This window comes from Rhinoraja longicauda, chromosome 5 (assembly GCF_053455715.1).
Source record: "Rhinoraja longicauda isolate Sanriku21f chromosome 5, sRhiLon1.1, whole genome shotgun sequence".
Taxonomy (NCBI): domain Eukaryota; kingdom Metazoa; phylum Chordata; class Chondrichthyes; order Rajiformes; family Arhynchobatidae; genus Rhinoraja; species Rhinoraja longicauda.
This window is the reverse complement of record NC_135957.1, coordinates 44971012-44995621: the sequence shown is the minus strand read 5'-3', so window position 1 is coordinate 44995621 and position 24610 is coordinate 44971012. Positions and strand designations below refer to the sequence as shown.

General features: G+C 38.8%; 1 protein-coding gene across 2 annotated transcripts in view; it reads right to left on the bottom strand.

Annotated features, from left to right (window-relative positions):
* Positions 1 to 24610, bottom strand: part of gtf3c2 (general transcription factor IIIC, polypeptide 2, beta) — a 95397-nt gene that overhangs the window by 23113 nt on the left and 47674 nt on the right. For both annotated transcript variants that reach the window (XM_078399408.1, XM_078399409.1), the window contains exons 10-13: positions 8784 to 8815; positions 8527 to 8656; positions 4421 to 4565; positions 617 to 778 (exon numbers count right to left, since the gene is read on the bottom strand). In XM_078399408.1, the coding sequence (XP_078255534.1) occupies positions 617 to 778; positions 4421 to 4565; positions 8527 to 8656; positions 8784 to 8815 (469 nt within the window). The remainder of the gene's footprint in view (positions 1 to 616; positions 779 to 4420; positions 4566 to 8526; positions 8657 to 8783; positions 8816 to 24610) is intronic.

The window sequence follows — 24610 nt, the reverse complement described above, 5'->3', positions numbered from 1 at the left end:
GATCATTCCCAATCAGTACCCCATTCCTGCCTTCTCCCCATATCCCTTGACTCCGCTATCATTAAGAGCTCTATCTAACTCTCTCTTAAAAGCATCCAGGGAATTGGTCTCCACTGCCTTGAGGCAGAGAGTTCCACAGCTTCACAACTCTGAGTGAAAAAGTTTTTCCTCATCTCCGTTCTAAATGGCCTACCCCTTATTCTTAAACTGTAGCCCCTGGTTCGGGACTCCCCCAACATCGGGAACATGTTTCCTGCCTCTAGCGTGTCCAATCCCTTAATAATCTTATATGTTTCAATAATATCCCCTCTAATTACAAATTATGATCTGCATTTCTTCAGCAAATCATGTGGTAATTTTGCACCAAAATGGGTATATTAAGATAGCGAAAAAACAAATAAAACTACAAATCCTGAAGGAACTTTGACCTGAAAAATTAATTCTATTTTGCTTGCTACAGTTGCTGCCTGACTGAGTATTTCTGTCATTTTCTGAGTTTTCACTGAGGAAGCCAACATCACTCTAAAATTTAAAACTATCAACGAGCAATATATATGAGAACATTAATGTACACTTTAATTACATGAATCAATTTGTCACCCAAGTTAAAACTTACGCTGCATAGCAATTTTCTTGTGCCACCATAACTCCACACCAAGGCAACAACCAAGCTACTTCAGTGTTTAAGTATCGCTTGATATCATTGACAGGTTGGTATGTTCTCCTGAGATCCCAAAACTTGATCTTCCTGTCAGGGCTAGCTGTCACTAGAAAATTGCTATTAGTAGACAATTTGAGAGAAAGCAAATGAAAATTAAACAGGATTAATAAATACTTAAAATGCAATTTATAAGTTACACATTGGTGATAGTTAAATGACACTGTTAAATTTGTCTTCCCCTTATTTTCATACAAGATTAACTTTCAAATATACTGGTAATTCACTATGAATTAACGAGATTAGCACTTCTGAACTAACATAAATACTTGAGTATTCATTTTTCCACATATGAATATATATTTGCTGTTATAATTTGCTGTTATAAATTGATAGTTTATTTCTCTTATAACTGATTGCATTCAATTCTATTTTGATACACAAGAAAAACATGCCTTTAGATTCCTACTTTATATTGTAATTTTTAAACATTCCTCTTAAATAACCTCTTTTCAGAATAATTTATAAAGGTTCAGTAATATTACATACATTCTTTTTGCTTAGATTGGTGTTTTTATTTAATATATTATAAAATACCACTGAAATGTAGTCTTGGAAAAAGTTCCTAAAAATTGCAATGATCTGCATTATAAAAACAGAAATGGCAGATTTTATTGATCACAATTTAGAGTTTGAGCTCCACATTGACACATTTAGATCATTTAAAGCCCTTTATCACTATATAGTTCTGGTGACAAACACATAGTGACATGGTGACAAACACCCAATTCTGCTGTAAATTTTGAAATTAAATTATTAAACCTTTGGTTTATCTGAAATTTAAAAAAATGCATTTTCGGATGAATGCCAGTGCTGAGAAAAGAGGAAAGATACCAATTCCTTGTTGCACAAGCATGAATATAAATACGCAACTGCTGGAAATGTAACCAGCAGCTCTATCACCCCAAACTGTCAAGTTTAATTGCCAGTTTTCCACCCCGGGCTTATTAATTAATGAAAAGTTCCTGCATATTCTTAGTGACATCGTTTCCAGACTACTTCACAACAGAAGGTGGAGGAGTTGTACAGTTTGATAGCCACAGGGAAAAAGGATCTTCTGTACCGCATCTTGGTGGAACCAGTCTGTTGCTAAAGGAACTCCTCAGGTTGACCAGTGTGTCATGGGGAGGGCGAGCTGTATTGTCGAAGATGATCCTGCAGTTTGAGGGACATCCTCCCCTCCAAGACCACCACCCATGAACCCAACTCTGCCCCCAGGGCGTAGCTAGCCATCCTGATGAGCTTATTATTTTCGATTGGTTTTTTTTAAAGAACACTGATTGACCATGGAAACAGTGAATGCTTCAATATTGAATGACGTTTGGGGTTTGCAATGGAAACTGCAATTTACTTTGAGCATAAGGCAAATCAGGAAAAAGAGCATGTAATAATAAATACTCCATAAGTTGAAGGTTTCAATAAATCACATATTTTGAAACTGATTATTTATAGCTAGTTGAGAATCAGCTGGCCCCACATTTCTGTAAGAGAAAGCTGTTTCTGTTGTGAAAGTAAAATATACAAAACAGTTTTCTACTTCAAATACAAACTACTTAACTGTGTATTTAATATTATCGAGCGTGGTTTTGCCTTAAATTTGAGCTGGAGTTCCCAGTTGCTAGCCACTTTAATTCCCCTTCCCATACCGACTTGTCTGTCCCCAACCTACTCCACTGCTGGAATAAACTCACACGTAAACCATAACCTGGAAGAACTGCACCTCATATTCTGCTTGGATAGCCTACAACCCAACAGCATGAAAGGTTAATCTCTCAAATTTAAGGTACACCCACCTTCCCCACCCCCCCCCCTCTTGTTTATTCAGCTCTCCTCTTTTCCCCATGTGTACACATTTTTTCCCACTCCCATGTCCATCAGCTGGTCCTTATCTCTTCCTCCATCTGCTCACCACCCACCCTTTCCTACTCCAGTCCCATATTTCTTTTCTACACTCCTATTCCCCCATTCTCTTCTACCTCTGATTCTATATTTATAGCTCTGATCCCTCCCTCTGGTTTTAGATTTCACTCCCCACCTTGCTATATTCCACCATTTGCACCCATTGTTTTCACCTCCAGCCTTGGTTTTTATCTCCACCCCCCCCCCCCCATAAATCTCATGAATGTCTTTTACATAAACAAGTAGTATTTTTGGAGCACCATTAATTTTTCATTATGATATAGCACGTCAGCTGATGAAAGACTTGACATAGGCAAAGATTTTAAAGATATTTCAAAGAAGAAAAGGGAAAAAGATCTAGGAAGGGAATTCTGATAGAATAACTCAGCGGGTCAGGCAGCATCTGGAGAAAAGGAATAGGTAACGATTAGGGTCGCAACCCTTCTTCAGATGAATGTGCATTTCTAGAGTCTATATATGATCATAGTTGATCTATGCTAGCCTCAACTCCTCTTCTCGAAGATGTTGGCATTATTGAGAGCATTGAGGGGAAAACGGCTTTTCTAAAATGGATGAAGTTAGAATTTATGGTTTCAGCATGAGAGGAAAGATAAGGATCTAAATGGTCAACGTTCCACAGTTGGGAAAACAATCAATGGCATTGGGACTGAAAAGGTTAGTGAGTATGCTGGGGTCACACATTACCCTGTTTAGTATGAGCAGATCATCTGAGAAACTGATAGGCACATTTTCAAGAGAACAAAAAATGGATACTTTCTTGATACTGAGCTGAAGCAATCTTTGGCCCACTAATTATTTTATATTAAATCTGGCTTCAGTTACCATAACAACAAATTTAGAATTGAAGTTGGCAGGAGAAAGGTAGAGCAGAGTTCTATCAATGTAACTGTGAAAGCTAAATCTAGCAGCATGGTACACAGCATCAAGGAAAAGAAGAAAATACTGAAGGGGAAGGAGAAGTGTTCTTAATGACAAAGAATAAAGTATCTTGGTGCAGTCTCTAGTGGCTGGGCAATTATATCACACACCAATTGGCTTGTGTAGCAGTGGATGTATAGTTTATTGACATCAAGTAAATTGAACCAGTTCCATTTTCTCTTCAAGTTTTGTATTAAATTGAAGAATATGGGCTCCAATTCAAAGGCAGATGGTTTTCACAATCTGTAAAAGTAAGGCAGTGTAAACTGCAGCTGTGTTGGTGAGAAATGTTCATAATGAATGATGAGAAAAAATGATTCAATCTGCTATTTGTTTTTGATGAAGGCGTTGTAGGATTTGGCTCAGTGTATGACAGAATCTACAAATGCTAATTATTCATGCCTCACAGCATAAGGTGAGAAAATGTGACAAAATTATTTTACTCTCTAAATATTGCTTCTTTTCACAGACCACCTGGAAATTGCATATTGCTATCATTGCCAATAATCGTGGTGAGTACTTCCAGCATTTTCTATTTTTGTTTCAGACTTCCAGCATCTGCAGTATTTTATTTTGTCAATTAATTTGAATTATTGGCTTATGCAACTCATTAAAAAAACTCCTACTTGAATAACACAAAAAATGAATTTTGTTTTCAGTTTGCATCATGTGTGCCAGTTGTGTGAAAAATCGAATTTCTACTAAGTTTCTGAATCTGCCTCGTTTTCCTCACTGGGAAATGTCACATATAGAGTTAAGCTTTCTCCTCTGGCCCTACAGAATGTCTTGAATCCTCGTTATTCTCAAATGTATTTCAAGAGTAAAGATACTATCCCACATTTTTCTCTTGGTTTAATTTCCTACCTGTTTGCTTTACTCCAAACAATGGCTTTGACAGCATGGTCATGTGCCACAAAAGAATGGAAAGGGTAGATTTTCAAACATCCATCACCTTGCTGAACTCGCAACAGTAATGATTTTGTATTCAAATTCCAGAGAGCAACCGTACCTAATTTGAGAAAATGATTATTAAAAGAAAAAAAATAGGTTTATTTAAATTCACTACAGTTGAACGTCATTGCATAATCATCACTTTTGGTGCATTCTTCCTATAATCCACGGCTAGAATGTTATCAAACTCCACTCTAAAGAATTGACTGGAATCACATTACCACATGAAGGGTTTGAGATGACAAAGACGTGATATCTTGGCTATGCAGCAACAAATTAAATTATTTCAGGCTCACTTCACTGTGTAACAGTTGGTATAACTGAACATAATTCTATGGTGGTCGTACACAATTAGGAGTGGAATTTATGGAATTAGCATCCTTTCATGGATTAATAGAGGTTATGATAAGAAGGAAGAATCAAATATGGAAATTTAAAAAATAAAAACTGCCCTCCTGTGACAAGCTGCTACAAGGTGCAGTGCTACTTAGAAATTTTATTTGAATCATGAAGTTATCAATTTAATTTTTCCTCAGGCTTAGCTTGCAATCAAGATCTCTGCAATTTTTAATTCTCCTTTTATATTAATATGCAATATACCTAACATTTAGTGAAATTGCCAGGATTTAAATTGAGTTGTAATAGGAAGTAGGAAAAGTCGTTTATAGGGAAAAAATTTAAGTTCAGATAACAGATAACTAAAGACATGCCAGTTAACAATTGGATAAAGTAAAGGAAGATTCAAAAGAGCATAAAGACAAAGAAGAAAATGAAAAAATTATGGCAAACTGCAAAGCTGCAGGAGGTCAACGAGCAAAAAGTGTTCAGACTTCTTAATATGAGGCAATGGTGATCTGGGACTCAACATAGGTAGAGTAAAATGATGCTGGGAACTGAGACTTAATGTATTTTAATAATATGGGCAACAGGTTTGAGAAATTTGTGGGATATGATTTGAAGGTGATCTGAAAGGCATTACAATAGCCAAGTCTAGAACTGTGTTTCCTTTGACATGGTGGTGACTGGCACAGACAGCATTCATTGCCAATCCACCAATATTGCAACGTCCTCTAAGTTAAGCTTCCCCTGCAGTGCTTTTCTTGTAAACAAAAAGGCACTGGTATGCAGAAATGCAAGTACACCGTGCCAGCGCATACCATCACAAAAAAGGTACAGATCCCATATAGATGTTCAAGTCATAAGGTCATAAATGATTGGAGCAGAATTAGGCCATTCGGCCCATCAAGTCCACTCCGCCATTCAATCATGGCTGATCTATCTCTCCCTCCAGCATTTTTTGTCTACCTTCGAATTATACCAGCATCAGCAATTTTTTTCCTACATATCCCTCCTTCCTCACCCCATTCTCCTGCCTTCTTCCCATCACACACCCGTACTATTCAAGAATCTATCTCTGTCATAAAAATATCCTTTGACTTGGCCTCCACAGCCTCCTGTGGCAAAGAATTCCAGATTCACCACCCTCTGCCTAAAAAATCCCTCCAATAAAAAGAAAAGACCTTCTCATTTCCCTTTATTCATTTGATGACAATCAGAAATTTAAGTCTTGATTTAGCAGTGGATGTGATTTAGCCAAGTACAAATGGATATAATATTTGACAGGAGGTCAGGTGAAAGAGAAAACTATAGCAACGTTGAATGTGCTTATATTAGGTAGTGTTACTCTCCTTGAAGGATGACTGACATATGGATCAAGATTCTGGAGGCAATATCTGGACATTTTAAGCAGACCCTCATGCATTGCATTCTTAACATTATGACTTCAGAAGGAAAGCAAGATAGATTAATTTCAGAAATAGCAGACACTCCTGGGGTTTCCCTGATCACCTTCAAAATAAGACTGGGGAATTTATGATAAAGTCACACAATTTAGTTACTAAATTTAGTTACTAAGAGGCTGTCAGCCTCAAATTTTGGCCTATGGATGGAATTGGAGAGCAGTAGAGAGTATGATGATGTGAACGAGATCCAACAAAATAAGGAAAAGAGTCAATATTTATAAATGAAGAATGTTATCTTTGTTATCAAAGAGTTATCTTTTTAACACTATGCACCACAAGCACAGAATTAACAGAAATGCCCTGTCTCTAATTGGTAATAAAGAAATTGAGGTATTTCTATAAAGTGATGTAACATGTCTTGTAGAACTTTCCACATTAATAATCAGGAGACTATCAGCTTTCTTGTGCTCTCGTTTCATATTAAAAACAGGTTTAATAGCTTCTGTTAAATGGTGTTCACTGCGGTGCAGCTGCAGAATTGACCTCTTTAAACCTCAGGCCATTGTTGTCTGATTGATGTGATAGAGTGGATATGAAGCAAATAAATCTGTAAAAAGATTACGACTTTCTGAGCATCAAAGTGGTCAATTCTGCGGTCTTACGACAACAAAAACCATTGAACAAAACTGTTAAACCTATCATTATTATGGTAGTGTAGTCTATTGAGAAACTAGTTTATGTCAGAGAAGATGTGCTTGACGATTGTTGATGATGGTCAACAGCTGCTTTGGGTCCAAGGCATTTACCGCCGCTGAAGGGCCTCTACATCTGTTAGCATGCTGTGCAGTGGTGTCATTGTGGAGAATATAAAATACATTATTATGCTTGGAAGCAAGACTGGGCAGTGTGGGGGTTCTGGCTAATGGGACTGTCAAAATTCCCAGGCAGCTTTCTAAATGACCACTGTATGGGGAACATTGTTATTCCTTGCACGAATGCAGAAATTGCATTCTAGCATGCAAAATCAGAGCTGGAAGTATCTGGACAAATTCCGAATCGTACGATTTGATTTGGATATTGATGCAATTGCATTCCACTCAGGAAATAACTTGATTTTCACCTGAGTTGTATCAAAAATATAAAGCAACGTTATGCAAACAAATTTCAAGTTCATTGCTTATATATTTTTAAGAAGTCTGGTGATTGGTTTTGCTGGCATAATAAAAAGCAATTGATTGTGTGTAATCACCTGCAAAGACCTCCAACAGTTTACCAAATTTGTCAACAACCCTACGATAGAATTGTTCTATCGGTTGTTAAAAAAAAATATGGATATCGAGAGCTGGATAAAGCAAATTAAAAGCAGCTTTTATGGCAGTTGCGCATAACTGAAAACCAGGGGAGTGGGCACATCATGAATGCAGAAAGTCTGAGGGGAGACCTGAAAAAAGTACAAAGACTTATAATGGGTTGACCAGACCAAGTGGACCCGTTGGGCCTAAACCACTCCTGCATTGGTGCAGCACCCCCTTCCCCACTCCTGCATTGGTGCAGCACCCTCTCCTCCCCCACTCCCCCCCCCAATGCCCCCTCCCCCCACCACCACTGTCCCCCTCTTCCCTCTCCCCCCTAGGGTTGCCTCTTCTGCATTGGTAGAGCACCCTCTCCTCCAAATGGGATTAGTATAGATGGATTCTGGATGATCAACATGGCCATGGTGCTGTATGATTCCATCTTACTTAATTTTGACATTTACTTAATGGTCTATACTCAATCAGGGATTTTTATTTATAGCTTCAAATAAATCCCTTCAGGACTGACAGATCAATGATAATTCATAAAAGTATTAGAAAGATATAATCTCTAAACGTCCATTGTTTCACACTTTAAATTTTGCTTCTACTTGGGTTAATGGTAATGAAAGCATTGTTTTTCTAGCAGCAGTCACCTTACATGAAAATATTTGTGTGATTTTAACAGCCGAATATGCCTTATATAGTAATCTTCAGTTTAGTACTGATGGAGAACTACTTAGATTATTGCTGTTTATTTCAGGTTTGGAACTTTTACAAGTTTTAAGTGGGAAGTATATAGGATGTAGAGTAGTATTTTTTTTATGTACAGTTCAGACTAATAAGGGCCAGAAACGGAAACTGGCAAATGCTTTAAACAATGCATATGCTTGACAAAGAAAAACAGTGGAGCTGGTTGGCACTCTATGTCAGAACTAATTGCTCGGCAAGGATTATCAAGTTCCACCGTTAAACTGCAACATACCGTCATAAAAACCAGCTGCCAAACATTGATGTTCCTCAGAGGGCATCCAGTCTAGGCAGAAACACTGTCCACACTGTGAGGACCCACTATACTGAATGGATCCAATTTCCAGAATTACAGTGCACTGAACCTACAAAAAAAATAATTTCACAAATTGTTCCATTTTAAAGCAAGGAATCATACAAAATGAGTGAAGAATTTGTTATTTAAAATTGTTGTAAATTCTACTTGACGTAGATTTAATTAAATGAACTTGCCTTGCAGATGATTGGTCCTTGCATAGATGAAGCTGTAACCATAAAAAAACAAGACGACTTAATAAAGTATGTTGGACAAACTAACAAATGGCATAAATAATTGCTTCTGTGGATTTTTGTTCCTGACACGTGTAAACATTTAAAACATCTGGTCATTCTTTATAAATTAAAACATAAAAATCAAATATTTAATTGGTACAATTTACACGTCTGGGGCTGATTTAGTTTAATAGTTCTAACATCTCCATAACTGTTTTGGAAATAATTCATCAACTTTTCTCCACTTTTTCTTGTAAAATATTACATTTTAACCAATACTTAAATATTTCTTGGTATCATGACATTTTAAAATGTATCTTTGAAATTATAGTGCAAGTTGGGTTTATATCTACAACACAAGGTTTAAAATTGCAACATTTGAAATCTCAAGCTGATTTTGTTGCCAAAAGAAACAAACTTAAATTTACGTATTAACTACTAGCTATAGAATTGCTTATTATAGGGGGTTGCAAATGTTACCCAATTATTTAAAAAAAGTGAGAACACAGAAATATAGGCTCATTGGATCATCATCAGTCATTGGGCAAATGTTACATACACTTATACAAAGGATGTAACAACAGAACATTCATAAAATATCAACGAGTTTAGACAATAAACATTTTTGAAAGGGTAATAGCATTTGATAAATCTGCTGAGGGTTTTTTTTGAGGATATAGAATAGATAAGGGAGAAATAGTGGATGTAGAATTCAAAAGTGATAAAATTCTGCATGGATACTGATGTGTAAAATTAAACAATGTGGGATTAGATTTTTGTGATGGCATGGACTGAAAGTTGGTTGCCAGAGAGAGAATAGAATAGGAATAACTGTAGAAATAGCTGCCAGTGGGTATTGGGACACCACAGGCCCCAGGTAACTTCAGGGCATTTATGCAACACTGAAATAGGCTTTAACTGATTTAAAATTTGATTCAATTTTCTAATACATGTGACAAGCATTTGGGCACCTGACATCAAATGAAGCTCTGCACACCAATTGATGTCACTATGAATGTCCAGCATTTTTGTTCAGGCAACAATTTCAATTATTGGCTTGACTTTATAATAGTCCTCCATGATTAAATGTTTTTACACCCCTTACAAATTGCAAACAGTAATCAGAGAAGGCAATGAAGGCAAATCAAGGTGTGGCTAGGCCAGGGGTTAATCTTTTTAGCAAAGACTTGCATAATAGATGAGTAAATTACAAAGGCTAGAGTAACTCAACAGGTCAGGCAGCTTCTCTGGATGAAATGGACAGACGATGTTTCAGCTTGGAAGCCTTCTTCGGATGGAATGTCATAGGGGGAAGAAAGCTGGAAGAGAAATGGGGTGTATTTTTGTATGTTGTTGCTGATGGGTAACTGGAAGATGAAAAATAAGAAGGGATCCAAAGTATTTCTGGTTGTTACTAGAAGTAATTTGTGGACTGGAAGGGAAGCTATGACTGCAAATTATCTAGCTATTTGGACAAGAAAATAACTGCAGATGCTGGTACAAATCGAAGGTACCACAAAATGCTGGAGTAACTCAGCAGGTCAGGCAGCATCTAGGAGAGAGGGAATGGGTGACGTTTCGGGTCGAGACTTCTTCAGTCTGAAGAAGGGTCTCGAACCGAAACGTTACCCATTCCCTCTCTCCTAGATGCTGCCTGACCTGCTGAGTTACTCCAGCATTTTGGGATACCTAGCTATTTGGACAGATAAGGGTCGAAGACTAAGTTAGAATATTGAATGTTCAAGTCTTACACTTTCTATTTTAGTTTAAAAAAAACACTCTTGCCACAGTAATGCACTGCTGTCTAACATCCAAGCATACATCTTCACTGGGAACTTGATTAAATGAGGCAATGTTATTGCATATGTAACAATCGATTTATCTAGATGCTGCACATCCAAGCATCAATAGACAATAGACAATAGGTGCAGGAGTAGGCCATTCGGCCCTTCGAGTCAGCACCACCATTCAACGTGATCATGGCTGATCATTCTCAATCAGTACCCCGTTCCTGCCTTCTCCCCATACCCCCTGACTCCGCTATCCTTAAGAGCTCTATCTAGCTCTCTCTTGAAAGCATTCACTGGCCTCCACTGCCTTCGGAGGCAGCGAATTCCACAGATTTACAACTCTCTGACTGAAAAGGTTTCTCCTCATCTCTGTTCTAAATGGCCTTCCCCTTATTCTTAAACTGTGGCCCCTGGTTCTGGATTCCCCCATCATTGTGAACATGTTTCCTGCCTCTAACGTGTCCAACCCCTTAATAATCTTATATGTTTCAATAAGATCCCCTCTCATCCTAAATTCCAATGTATATAAGCCTAGTCGCTCCAGTCTTTCAACATACGACAGTCCTGCCAATCTGGTAAATTAACCTAGTAAACCAAAGCTGCACGCCCTCAATAGCAAGAATATTCTTCCTCAAATTTGGAGACCAAAACTGCACACAGTACTCCAGGTGCAGTCTCACTAGGGCCCTGTACAACTGTAGAAGGACCTCTTTGCTCCTATACTCAACTCCTCTTGTTATGAAGGCCAACATTCCATTGGCTTTCTTCACTGCCTGCTGTACCTGCATGCTTCCTTTCAGTGACTGATGCACCAGGACACCCAGATCTCGTGATACGTCCCCTTTTCCTAACTTGACACCATTCAGATAATAATCTGCCTTCCTATTCTTACCACCAAAGTGGATAACCTCACACTTATCCACATTAAACTGCATCTGCCATGCATCCGCCCACTCACACAGCCTGTCCAAGTCACCCTGCAACCTCATAGCATCTTCCTCACAGTTCACACTGCCCCCCAGCTTTGTGTCATCTGCAAATTTGCTAATGTTACTTTTAATCCCTTCATCCAAGTCATTAATGTATATTGTAAATAGCTGCGGTCCCAGCACCGAGCCTTGCGGTACCCCACTAATCACTGCCTGCCATTCTGAAAGGGACCCATTTATCCCCACTCTTTGCTTTCTGTCTGCCAACCAATTTTCTATCCATGTCAGTACCCTACCCCCAATACCATGTGCTCTAATTTTGCACACTAATCTCCTATGTGGGACCTTATCGAAGGCTTTCTGAAAGTCAAGGTACACCACATCCACCGGCTCTCCCCTGTCCATTTTCCTAGTTATATTCTCAAAAAATTCCAGAAGATTAGTCAAGCATGATTTCCCCTTCGTAAATCCATGCTGACTCGGAACGATCCTGTTACTGCTATCCAAATGCTCTGCAATTTTGTCTTTTATAATTGACTCCAGCATCTTCCCCACCACTGATGTCAGACTAACTGGTCTATAATTTCCTGTTTTCTCTCTCCCTCCTTTCTTAAAAAGTGGGATAACATTAGCTACCCTCCAATCCACAGGAACTGATCCTGAATCTATAGAACATTGGAAACTGATCACCAATGCGTCCATGATTTCTAGAGCCACCTCCTTAAGTACCCTGGGATGCAGACCATCAGGCCCTGGGGATTTATCAGCCTTCAGTCCCATCAGTCTACCCAACACCATTTCCTGCCTAATGTGAATTTCCTTCAGTTTCTCCATCACCTTAGGAGTTCTGGCCACTGGAACATCTGGGAGATTGTTTGTATCTTCCTTAGTGAAGACAGATCCAAAGTACCGGTTCAACTCGTCTGCCATTTCCTTGTTCCCCGTAATAAATTTCCCTGCTTCTGTCTTCAAGGGACCCACATTTGCCTTAACTATTTTTTTCCTCTTCACATACCTAAAGAAGCTTTTACTATCCTCCTTTATATTATTGGCTAGCTTACCTTCGTACCTCATCTTTTCTCCCCGTATTGCCTTTTTAGTTATCTTCTGTTGCTCTTTAAAAGAGTCCCAATCCTCTGGCTTCCCGCTCTTCTTTGCTATGTTATATATCAAAAGGGAAACATTCCCCAGTGTCAGATTTATACTTATTAGAGTTCTCTAAATAAAGTCACAAGCAAGCAAATAAAACTCTGTAGAGAATTTATGTTGCTCTCAATATCATTTAGAGGCTGGCTTAAATTTGTAATTACAGTTGCACTGCAAACCTAAAGATAAAAATTGTCTGTTAAATTGATGATAGAAGATTCCTGGCATTAATTAACCTTCCAAGACCCTCTTCGGGAGCTCTTATCTTCCCTGCCACAACTCACTCTACAAATAGCACTGCCACAGACATTGGTGGTAAATAATGAGGAAGATAAAAATCAATCAGAATGCACAGAAAAGGTAAACTAGCCTGCAGTTCTTCAGAAATGAAAATAGTTCCACATGGAACTGCCAGCATTTGCACAAATAAATATTAGGAAATTTGTGACTCCTGCATATGCAGTAACGTCCTCACCATTGTCATCCTGAATGTGTAGACTTTGGCAGAGTCATAGACCAATCTCTTGCAGTTACATTTCAATAGAGAATAGCAGATGTCATAGACAAGTTGCAGATAATTTACAATGTTTAATTAATTTAAATGCGTGGTTGTGTTCATAAGCGTTTTAATTTCTTCAATTAATTTGTTAAATTAATGATGCAGATATTTTTTTAAAATGTAGTGGGAAGGCAAAAAGTAGCTTCCCACTATCAAAATATTTGAGCATTGAGCAGTATTTTTTAAAAGAGCAATTTCCTCCTGAAGGTACTGGCACTTTAGTGGAATCTAGTCTTTTGTAATGGTCACCCAGTGGTATATTTTATAATAGTCAATATTCACCTGCAAGCTATGGCTGTATACACTAACAGACTATTCAATAGTGGATCAATAACAGCTAAGCCCAAATTATCTTTGTTTGACATCTGCAGACACCACTTTCTAAACACAAATAGTGCAAGCAATTATCATTTCTAACAAAGGAGTACAGAACCCAGCAGAAACTTCCTTCCTGCTGCTCCATTTTAAATCAGCCAATCTCCCACAGACAAAGCTCTAATTTGAACATTAGACTATTTCATTCCTGCCTACTGATCATTTATATTTTTGCAATACCTGGTATATAATTGTTGTACTTGATATGAATATGCACTAAATCCATTTCTCCTGCTATCTGCAATCAAAAAAGCATGTAATATTTTCCGCATCACTAAAATGCCGAGGAAAGAAGGCAACTACAAAATGTAGTGGACACTCCCTGGCCCATCAGATACTGAAATCACCACCACAGAAGGAATCTATAGGAGACACTCCCCAGAGATGATGCCTGATCTGCTGAGTTACTCCAGCACTTTGTGCCTTTTTATAAACTGACATCTACAGTTACTTGTCTTCATTAAAAAAAAAAATTGACAAGAAGCCTGTGGGTTCTCGAGGTGAAACAGCTGTCAGCATTACTGTTCAATCTAAGCAGCAAAGAACACTGATCTCATTTATCTTATTTACCTTTTCTCATTGAAGTTTAGGAGGGAGGATGGTGTCTTGCAGCTCAGATGGGGTTATTCTTTTGTATTGGGGCCAAAATGAGGAAACTTAGCATTGACAAATGGTACATTTGCTGATTTTGATATACATTTACTGATTTTGATAAACACCACATCTACCGAGCATTTGCTTTACATGATTTACTCTGAAATACATGAATAGCACAGTCACATTTACTGTAATCCATCAATTTGTATTTATGAAGATCCTTACATTTTTGCTCTTCAACAAAGTCATACTGCATTTTATTATCAATTCATATCTCTTCATATACCCAAAGGTTGATTCTGTATGACGGTATGAATCACCAAGATTAAATCAACAGAAGCTTCTCCAGATAAACTGAGCTTTGATATGCAGTATAATTAAGTTGAAAACAAAAATACTGAAAATATTTCTAATTTTATTCTTGCATCTAAGAATCATAAAATGGATTTGTTTTGCCCCCTTCTCAAATCAGTATGATATCAGTTTTGCTTTGTTTTACAGAATTTGATTCCTTGGTATATATTCTTTCATTGGAAAGCCTCCATCCAGTAAAAACAATTAGTCTTTCTTTGGAATTATAATAATAAGGGTGCCAAAGGTTATGGGGAAAAAGGCAGGAGAATGGGGTTGAGAGAGAAAGATAGATCAGCCATAATCGAACGACAGTGTAAATTTAATGGGCCGAATGGCCTAATTCTGCTCCTATGACATATATGAATATTGGTTCAGTATCAAATACAGTTAGAAAAAATGGATTAGAAAAAAGTAGCTTATGAAATCTGTGGCTTCTGAAAAATCTGTGCTCTTATGTACATTTTCCTGATGAATAATTTGTCATGAGACATCATTAAAGTCCATTTAATGCACAGGATATACATTTTTAAAAGACGGCATTCATATTTTGAAAGGTCTCAACTGAAACTTATGAAGTAGCATCAAAGTCAATATATTACTCTTTATTCTATTTCTTTTCATTCCAAAATAGGCGAAATGTCAGTCAGAATTATCTGAATTCACATTTCAACTGCCATTCCCTTATATTTCAACTCTGAAATTCAGACTTCAAGATGACGTAGTCTTGAAAAATATACGTGAGAGAGAAAGACAAAAGGCAGAAAAGAATCCAATGAAATCATTTAACAATAGTGTGAAAATAATAACAACAGAAACCAACTAAAGAAGGTCCAGATAAAAATAGATCCGGCTGGCGACATATATATATATATATATATATATATATATATATATATATGTAAAGGGAACAGTTTCTAGTGCCAATTGAAGTCTGAAATGAATTACCATTGCATTAACTACAACATTCATCATGCTGTCATACCTGTGAAATAAAAGAACTGCAAAACAACTTCCATTTGAAATTATTTCCTAGGCACATTTCATTGTGCTATTTTATTTCAAAATTATTCTTCACATCACACTTAGAATAAGGGGATTTTTAAATCTCCCCTTAAGTCCTCCGTATGGAAGAATAATCTCCCATTTCAACAGGATTTTCATAGCGATGAACTAGAAATCCATAAACCTTTAATTACATTTTTGTCTTTAAATATTGGTATTTTATGACACATGCACAGCAGACTGGCTATCCTCAGAGCTCGTAAATGGTAAAGAAACTTTGCAATCTTCAAATTGAAACTAATTCCATTGAGTTACATGAAAAAGAAATTTAAAAAAAGATGCCAAATTATTTGGAAACAAGGAATTGCACATGCTGGTTGCAGGTAAATTATTTTACTGCACATCCTAGCCTTTAAAGGGTTGAAACGCTAAAATTATCATTAAGTAAAATATCATACCTTTATTCATATTTGTAATTTGAAAGCACTTGCTTAACAGTTTTTCCAAAGTTTCAAACTTTTAAGTAAGTGAATTACAGAAAGAAAAACAAGAGGTACCAATTTGTTACTGAAACGGTAGGCCATGGGGCCAGGAGGAAGGACCGCTGGCCGCGGCTCGTGGAGGAAAGCCACCAAGCCGGCTCCTGCCCGTCCCCCGAGGATCGGAGAGGAGGATGGAGGGAGCCGGTGACAGTGGACGCAAAAGCAAGGGCCAGTAAGAGAGTGAACCACGTATTACCTTCCACGCCCTCAAGATCAGCTGCGGGAGGCATCTCGGGGGCATAAAGGTGGCCGGGCAAGGATAGGGATGACAGTTCGCAGGACGATTCCAACAGGGAGGCCCTGTGGCAGCCTGGGGCTCGCCTGGATTGGGCGCTGCTCCAGAAGTCAGAGCACACGGACTGGACTGAACTTTAAAAATGCAATGAAAACCTGGTGACTCTTGTATGCAGTCTCAGTGGACTATTTTTATGCATTTTGTATTAATTGGGGATTGTGCCTAGGGATGGCAATAATTTACTGAACTGTATGCAAAAAAAGAATTTCACTGTATGTCTGTACATGTGATAATAAAGAACCATTGATACGGTCCTACCTTGAGAAAAGGACTGGATAGCATAATTCTGTTTTAAGTCATAAGCAATAACCCACTACTAGGTCCCTTGCACTAGTTCCACCATTTATTTCAATCATTGTTGATTGCGTCCTTATCCCGATATGCCCAAACCATTAAAAAAAATCCTCAATATCAATGTGTTACAAACATCAATCGAATATCCAACTTGGGAAATTCCAAATAGCCCAACTTCAACAGCTTTGAGGGGAAATGGTGACTCAGAATTCTACCTCATTGAAACAGAATGAGGAACAATGCCATTCATGGATCTATAAATCAGGATCAAAATTTAAGAGTGTCATAGTGGCATGGCAGATTGTGCTACTTCTTCATAGCTCAACATCATGGGTTTGATCCTGATCGCTGGAGTTATCTGGAGAGATACTCATTTTTCTCTCAGAATCTCTCAGATACTGCTGGAGAGATTACTCATTTTTCCTACGGCGGATGGGTTTCCTCCAGATGCTCTGGTTCCCTCCCACATCCCAAAGATGTGCTGGTTGGTAGATACTGTCAATTATCCCTACTGTAAAGGGTATCAGAAGAGAGTGTGTGTGTGTGTGTGTGTGTGTGTGTGTGTGAATTGATGGAGCTGGGGGGAGGTGAAGGATGAAGGGCATGAGAGAAATGCAGGGAAATGTCTAAAGGCTATTCTAAAATCGAGGAGCCAGCATAGAATTGATTACCAAATGACCTCCATCCACATCATAAGAAATATATAAATAAGCAAGATCCTGGTGGACAAGAAGCCAATGTTAGTCTGTATGCACAAAATCAGTTAGTTAATGATTTAAATTAGACTTCCATAGGCTGAATTACCACCAGCACAGCAACTTATATATTTTTGTTATTCCTTTAATGCAGGAAATCAGCCAAATTTCAAAACTCAGGAGTATCAGGGAACCAAAAGAAAGTGTGGTAAAATGGAGACTTCTTGAGCTTCAGGTCTTGTGAGGTGAAGGAAATGAAGAGAAGAATGCACTATTGGTCAAAGCTAGATAAACATAGTTTTCAAACCAATGTTGGGCTCTTTGAGGTTAGATTGGAAGTTTGGATTTAAATGGCTAGAGAGGCAATGGGACTAAAGTGTCAAGAGCCGAGAGTGTTTTATTATCATTTGTCCCGAAATGGAACAATTAAATTCTTACTTGCAGCAGCTCAACAGATATGTAAACATGGTACTCTATGTGTATGGTAATGAACAAAATGAACAAAGCAGCTGGGTTTTTTTTCAGATGGGGGGAAAATCAAGCTTATGAGGTATAGGGAGTGAAATATGGACTTCACCGTGGATTGTCACTTTGTCGTGGTGGAGAAGCTTGTGTGGCCCTGAGATCCTGAGAGTGATGCGGTCTGCTATGCTCCTGGTAGGGTCACCCATGACGGTAAGGTCGAGGGGGAGGTCCCTAACAAAGAGCAATCCAACCAAGACCTCAACGGTGGAACAGGCGGAGGATGATAGCTGACTTTAATGGAGGATCACAACAGCTGGGAAGGCGGAAGAAGGCTGCAGCACAAAAGGGTCCCCGGTCGTCTTGGACTCCATGCCACTGGATCCTGACCCAAATCTGTCATAGACCGTGTGGTGGCTGCTGTGCACCAGTCTCCCCACGTTAAACAAAGTCACGCATAGGCGTCCTCTATGGAGAGGACAGTCATACTCGCTTCGAGTGACCGCCAATGATGATGATGATGTTGATGAAATATGGAATATAGTGGGCAGGGGATAGGCACAAGATCATTGGAATTGTCTAGTTGGCAATAACAACAACACGTTTGTCATAGCTCTCACAGCAACTAGGCTGTAGCAGGGTGCAGATACAAAACCAGAAGTTGTCTTTCTAGGTATAAAGATCACATGCAGTCTGATTTGAGATAATGGTCAATCATGGAAATGGCATCTATTTCAAGGAATTGGAATTTCTGGCAAAGGCTGAATTAGGTTAAACTAGCACAGTTCTTGTACAGTAAATGGTAGAGCTCTGGGGAGTGTTGTGGTCAGGTATAGATCCATGAAACACAGATAGTTAGGGTGGTGAAAAGGGTGTTTGGCATTCTTGCCTTCATCGGTCAGGGTACTGAGTACAGGACAGAGGATGTTATGTTACAGCTGTACCAGAATCTGCATAGAAATCTTGGGCAAAATCCAGACACTCAATACTAACCTTGCCCATTCATTTTATTATGGCCAGCTTCTCGTCTTTCTTTTAAAGCCCCAAAGCTGCCATTGACAAAGGATAGGGGAACAATATCTTCTTGACGCAAATAACAATAACAAAGAGATCTCCACGACTTTTCAGTTAGTTAGTCATTTTTTGAAGTTGCAATAAAACATATTGGTATATCTCTTGTCATTGACTTGTTATTGATTAGTTTGGTAAAAATCTAATATCCTACCATCGATCCATCGTGACTTAAACGAACTACCGGACCTTATATCCAGTAGGCACTTCTTGTATTTTCTTTAGCCACCAAAATGTTATTATTTTAGTAGGCTCTTATAGTTAAAATCCTTCTTGGCGATCTTCTTTCGGCAGGTTCTTAGTGTAAACTGAAGCATTACGGCGGTGCTGGAAGATCTCTGGCTCTGCCCAGTCCATACACGTAAGCATAGTATTAATTTCTTAGTGTCCAAAATAATACAGCCGGATACAAAATATTATATACTAAAATAACTAATAAACGCAAAATGGCTCCTACACATTTATTTAACATTGTTTTCCACTTAAAAAGCAAATGCTGATAAAAATCTAAAATAAAACAAACATTGGCAACATTCAGCAGGTCAGGCAGCAGGTGAAGAATGTGAATAGCAGCACATTGATGCACTCATAAAGCAAGCTCATCAACTCTCCTTTCTTAGAAGATTGAGGAGATACGCTATGTCAATTAACACTCTCTTGAACTTCAACAGGTGTGCAGTAGAAAGCATATTGACTGGTTGCATCATGGCCTAGTTCGGCAACTCGAATGCCCAGGAATGAAGATGATTGCAAACAGTGGTGAACACTGCCCAGTCCATCACGGGTCCTGATCTCTCCACCATCCAAGGGATCTACAGGAATCACAGCCTCAAAAAGCCGCCAGCATCATCAGAAACCCACACCATCCTGGCCACACTCTCATTTCACTTCTGGCATTGGGAAGAAGGTACAGGAGCCTGTAAACTGTAATGTCCAAGTTCAGGAGCAACTTCTTCCCTCCAACCATCAGGCTGTTAAACACTACAACCTCCAAATAAGCTCAGATACATGGACTAGGACGCATTATTTTACAGATGTGCCGTTGAAAGTATTTTATAGGGATGCATCACAAACCGGAGGCCCACCTTAATCGTGGATGCTAGGCAACTGTGGCAGGGCCTGAATGTTTTCATGAGCTACAAGCCAATGTCGGAGACAATCTTATAGCCTTTTATGCCCAGTTTGAACAGGCAAACAAAGCTCCACCAAAACACTGACATCTTCAGCCTCTCACTTCAACAGTCTTCTGCTCCCATGTACACACAAAATGCTGGAGTAACTCGCGGGCCAGGCAGCATCTCGGGAGTCTTCTGCTCCCATCTGCTTTAAGGAAACCTCCACATTCCAGTCCCCCCAAAAAATAAAGGGACCTGCCTCAATGACCACTGCCTAGTAGCATTAACATTGACAACAATGATTTAAAAGATTGGCGAGTACCCACTTTTGTGCCATTTTCCAGACAATGTAGACCCCCCTGGAATTTGCACGTGGGAAAAAAAATAGGACTATGGAGGATGCCATCTATCCACTACATTTAGCCTTGGATCACCTTGACATGAATGTAAGAAGGCTATTCATCGATTACAGGTCAGCCATCAATACCTTAATACTGAATTAGCTCATCTCTAAATCCCCAGACCTTGGCCTTGGGGCTTCCGTCTATAAATGAGTTCTGGACTACCTGATTGGCAGGCAGTTGGTTAGAATCGATCATAAAATTTCCCCCAGCCTGGCCCTCACCAATGTTACTCTCAGAGTTATGTACTCGGTTCCCTGCTCTATGTCATACATCATCATGTTTGTACATAACATCTTAACCCTTCACGAATCTTGTCAAACAAAGTCACGGCGCTTTGTTTTTTCTCTTATTTGTTCTTTTAGTTCCACGACTTGTGATTTAATTAACAACAATATGGGATCTAGTCTTTTATGGGTGGTAAAATTAAACATCTTCACCTAATTAAGAGCCACATTGTTGAGTTGTCAATTATGCAATACCCTGCTCACAGCACCATTTGTTTGAGGGTGCGCAGCTCTTAAAGTTAGCAAGACAAAAGAGGTGGGTGTTGACCGACAGAAATGAAGAGATAGAACAACCCATGTCCTCATCCACGGAGCTATAGTGGAGATGGTCTATGGCTTCTAGTTCTAAGGTATCCATACCACTAGCAATCTAACCTGGTCCCTTGACACTGATGCAGTGATCATGAAAGTGCAACAGTGTATTTGCTTTCTTGGGCATCGGATAATTTTTGGCATATCCACGAGTAGTCTTTTGCACTTCTAAAGAAAGTATTCTGTCAGATGAATCTCAGCACGTTTTGGAAAATGCTCTGTTCTTAACCGTCTGAACCGGCAGAGTGGTGAATACAGTGCAGTGGAGCACTGGCTCATCACTTTCTCCCATCCAGTGCTTCGTGTCAGGAAGGTTGGAAGTATCATCAAGGTTCCTGTCTTCCTGGCCATTCTCTCTTCTTCTATCTTTTGGGGAAGATACGGGAGCTTGAAAGATTGTTCAGACTTAAGAACAGCTTTATCCCCACTGTTATCAGACTGCTGAACCAATCACCTCTTTTCCAGAGATACTGTCACGTATTCTTACTCTTCACTTGACCTCATTGGGTTCTTCCGTTGCACTTTAATATCTTTTATAACTATAATAATGCACCATGCTGCTGTTTTACATTTGTTGTTGCATTATCATTTACTGTATGTATACTGTTTACTCTGTGAGCTTCATGAGAACAAGGAATTTCATTGCACTCTGCTGTATATGACAACAAACTAACCCAAATCTAAGCTTTATGTCTCGTCTAGTTCATAAAACTGAGAAAATTGCCCTTGCACCGATTCTTCAGTTTTTTGCATCTGCTTGAGGTGCAAGTGAATGAGGTGCCCGTTTAATAAATGCCTTCTATACAAAAAAAAGTAATGACTTTGAGATTATTCAATTGTTTAGGACTTAAGATAAATATCATTCCTTGCATTTGGTTGAATCAATGTTTGCACTACTACAGTTTTTGCATTTATATTTTTAAATCTTAACACTGCAACAATTGCGACTAATCTCTCAGCAAAACTAAGACAGCATAAATACATGCAAGCAAAGAATTTCACTGTGGCTAGTCATATGTGACAATAAAGTATTTCATAAAGTATTCCATTCCATTCCATATCTGTAGGTTTATCAGTCAATTATAAATGTTACATGTAGCTTATCTGCATGTTGCCAGTCTTCCACAGACTTCATTGGAATTTCAATAAGCACACTGACAACTTTGATAACCCCAGAGACTAAATTTTTGTCGACACTTTTGGTGCTATGTTTAGTAACTTATTAACTTTATTTATTGTAACTGTAATTATTTTTGTGCACAACCCGCAGGCATTGCCACTTTCATTTCACTGCACATCGAGTATGTGTATGTGACAAATAAATTTGACTTGACTTGACTTGACTTGACTTGACAAAGCCAACACTACTTCACCAACACTACTTCTTTTGATCTGCCCTCTACTCTTTGAGTTGACAGACTGCTTGTTGATACCCATTTCTTCATAAGCAGCATTTTTTTCCCAATTCAACATGAAAACAAAAACTTACATAGTCGTAGAATTATAGATCACAGAAACAAACTTTCAGTCCAACTCGTCCATGCCACCCAATGCGCTTACCTAAGCTAGTCCCATTTTTTACATTTGTCTGCATTTTCCCCATATCCCTCTGAACCTTTCCTATCCATTTGCCAGTCCAAATTTCTACAAAGCATTGTAATTGTCTGAATTAAATTCCACCTTGGCCCATTGGCCCAGTTGATCAAGATCTCATTGCAATCTTCTAATAACCTTTTCATTGTCCACAATACCACCAATTTTGGTGAAGACACAAGTGACTGCAGATGCTGGAATCTTGAGCAAAACACAAAATGCTTGAGGAACTCAGCAGTTCAGGCAGCAGTTGGGCAGGGAATGGGCTGGGAACATTTTGAGTAGAGGCCCTTCTTCAGACTGGGTTAGAGTTTGAAGAAGGGTCCTGACCCAAAACCTCGCCAGTCCATTCCTTCCCCAGATGTTGCCTGACTGGCTAAGTTCTCCAGCACTCTCCCAGCAATTTTAGTCCCATCCACCAATTCACTAACCATACCACCTACATTCACATCCAAATTGTTAATATAAATAATGAACAACAGTAGACCTAGCATCAATCGCTGTGGTCGAGCCTTCTGTCTGAAAAAAAACAACCCTCCACTGTCATCCTCTGTCTCTTACCTTCAAGCCAATTTAGTATACAATTGGCTAGATCACTTGTGGTCTATTCTTCTGGACTAACTCACCATGCAGTACTTTGTCAAAGGCCTTACTTAAAGTCCACGTAGACAATGTCTGCTGCACTCACCTCATCTATCTTCATGGACATATTATGAAAAAACTTAATAAAACTCATGAGACACGACTTCCCACTAATAAAACCATGCTGATTATCTCCAATCAGTCCTTGCCTTTCCAAATGCAGCTAACCAAATAGCTAATCATGTAGCATTCCCAATAACTATTCCGACAACCTACTCCAGTGGGACTGAGGAGAGGCAGGATAATTGATTCTGGAGCAACAAAGCAATAAGTGAGGGTCCCATTAGTGGACTGAGGTACGCATAGTCAGGTAATATTAGATAGATTCAGTCCTTCCAATGCGCTCAGCTTTGGTGAGATGCTTGCACTATTCACTTTAGGAAGAATGCCATAACTTATAAGTTAGTGTAGCGGCAACTTAGTCCTTCCCTATAAAGTCCTTAAGCTTACCTTTGACGAAGGAGGGGAGCGATGGTTCTTGACGCAAATAACAACAGAGAGATCTTCACGACGTTGTAGTTAGTCGTTTATTGAAGCAAAGTACAAACAGATTAGTATATCTCCTGTCGTTAACTTGTTTGTTTGACTTGTTTGGTAAGAACTTAGTATCTCACTGTCACTCCTTCATATCCTGTTACTGGCTTACTAAATCCTATGTTCAGCAGACTCCTCATTGTTACTTGTGTGGCCTGCTGAACCTCATTTCAGCAGGCTCCTGTTATCACACTGAAGTATTACGTCAGTGTTGGGCAAATTATACTCATAATTCTTACCCTTCCCATGGCTCTTCCCAGTCTATATACGTAAGACTAGTATTATCTCACGACAACCCCTTGGTGTCCAAAAATAATAAAGCAGGATACAAAGAATATAATAAGATAGCTAATAAACACAAAATGGCTCCTACACACCGGCCCCTAATTGTTCTAAGTATATAACAAAACAATTACAAATAAACATTAAAAGGAGCCATAAAAACATACATAATCAAAAAAGCATGCACTATATATTGGCATCTAATCTACTATATTGATTCTTCAATCCGCCAGTATTTGCTGTACTCAAGTTTCAGCTTCCAGAAGCAAACATAGCTTCGTAATCAGTCTTTCCAAGATGTTGCTCTTAGTCTGAAGTCGAACAGTATGCACAAAACCTTGTGCATCTGGTATAGCCTCCAATATTCTGCCCATTGGACAGGATATTCTTCATTCTTCTTCTCTTCCAGCTTAAGAAGAGGTCTGCTGTCAGTCCTCGTGATGCTTCACCTGCAGGATTTTTCTTTGTGCTAACATATCTCCATTGTGATACATCAGTAGCATCCCTTATG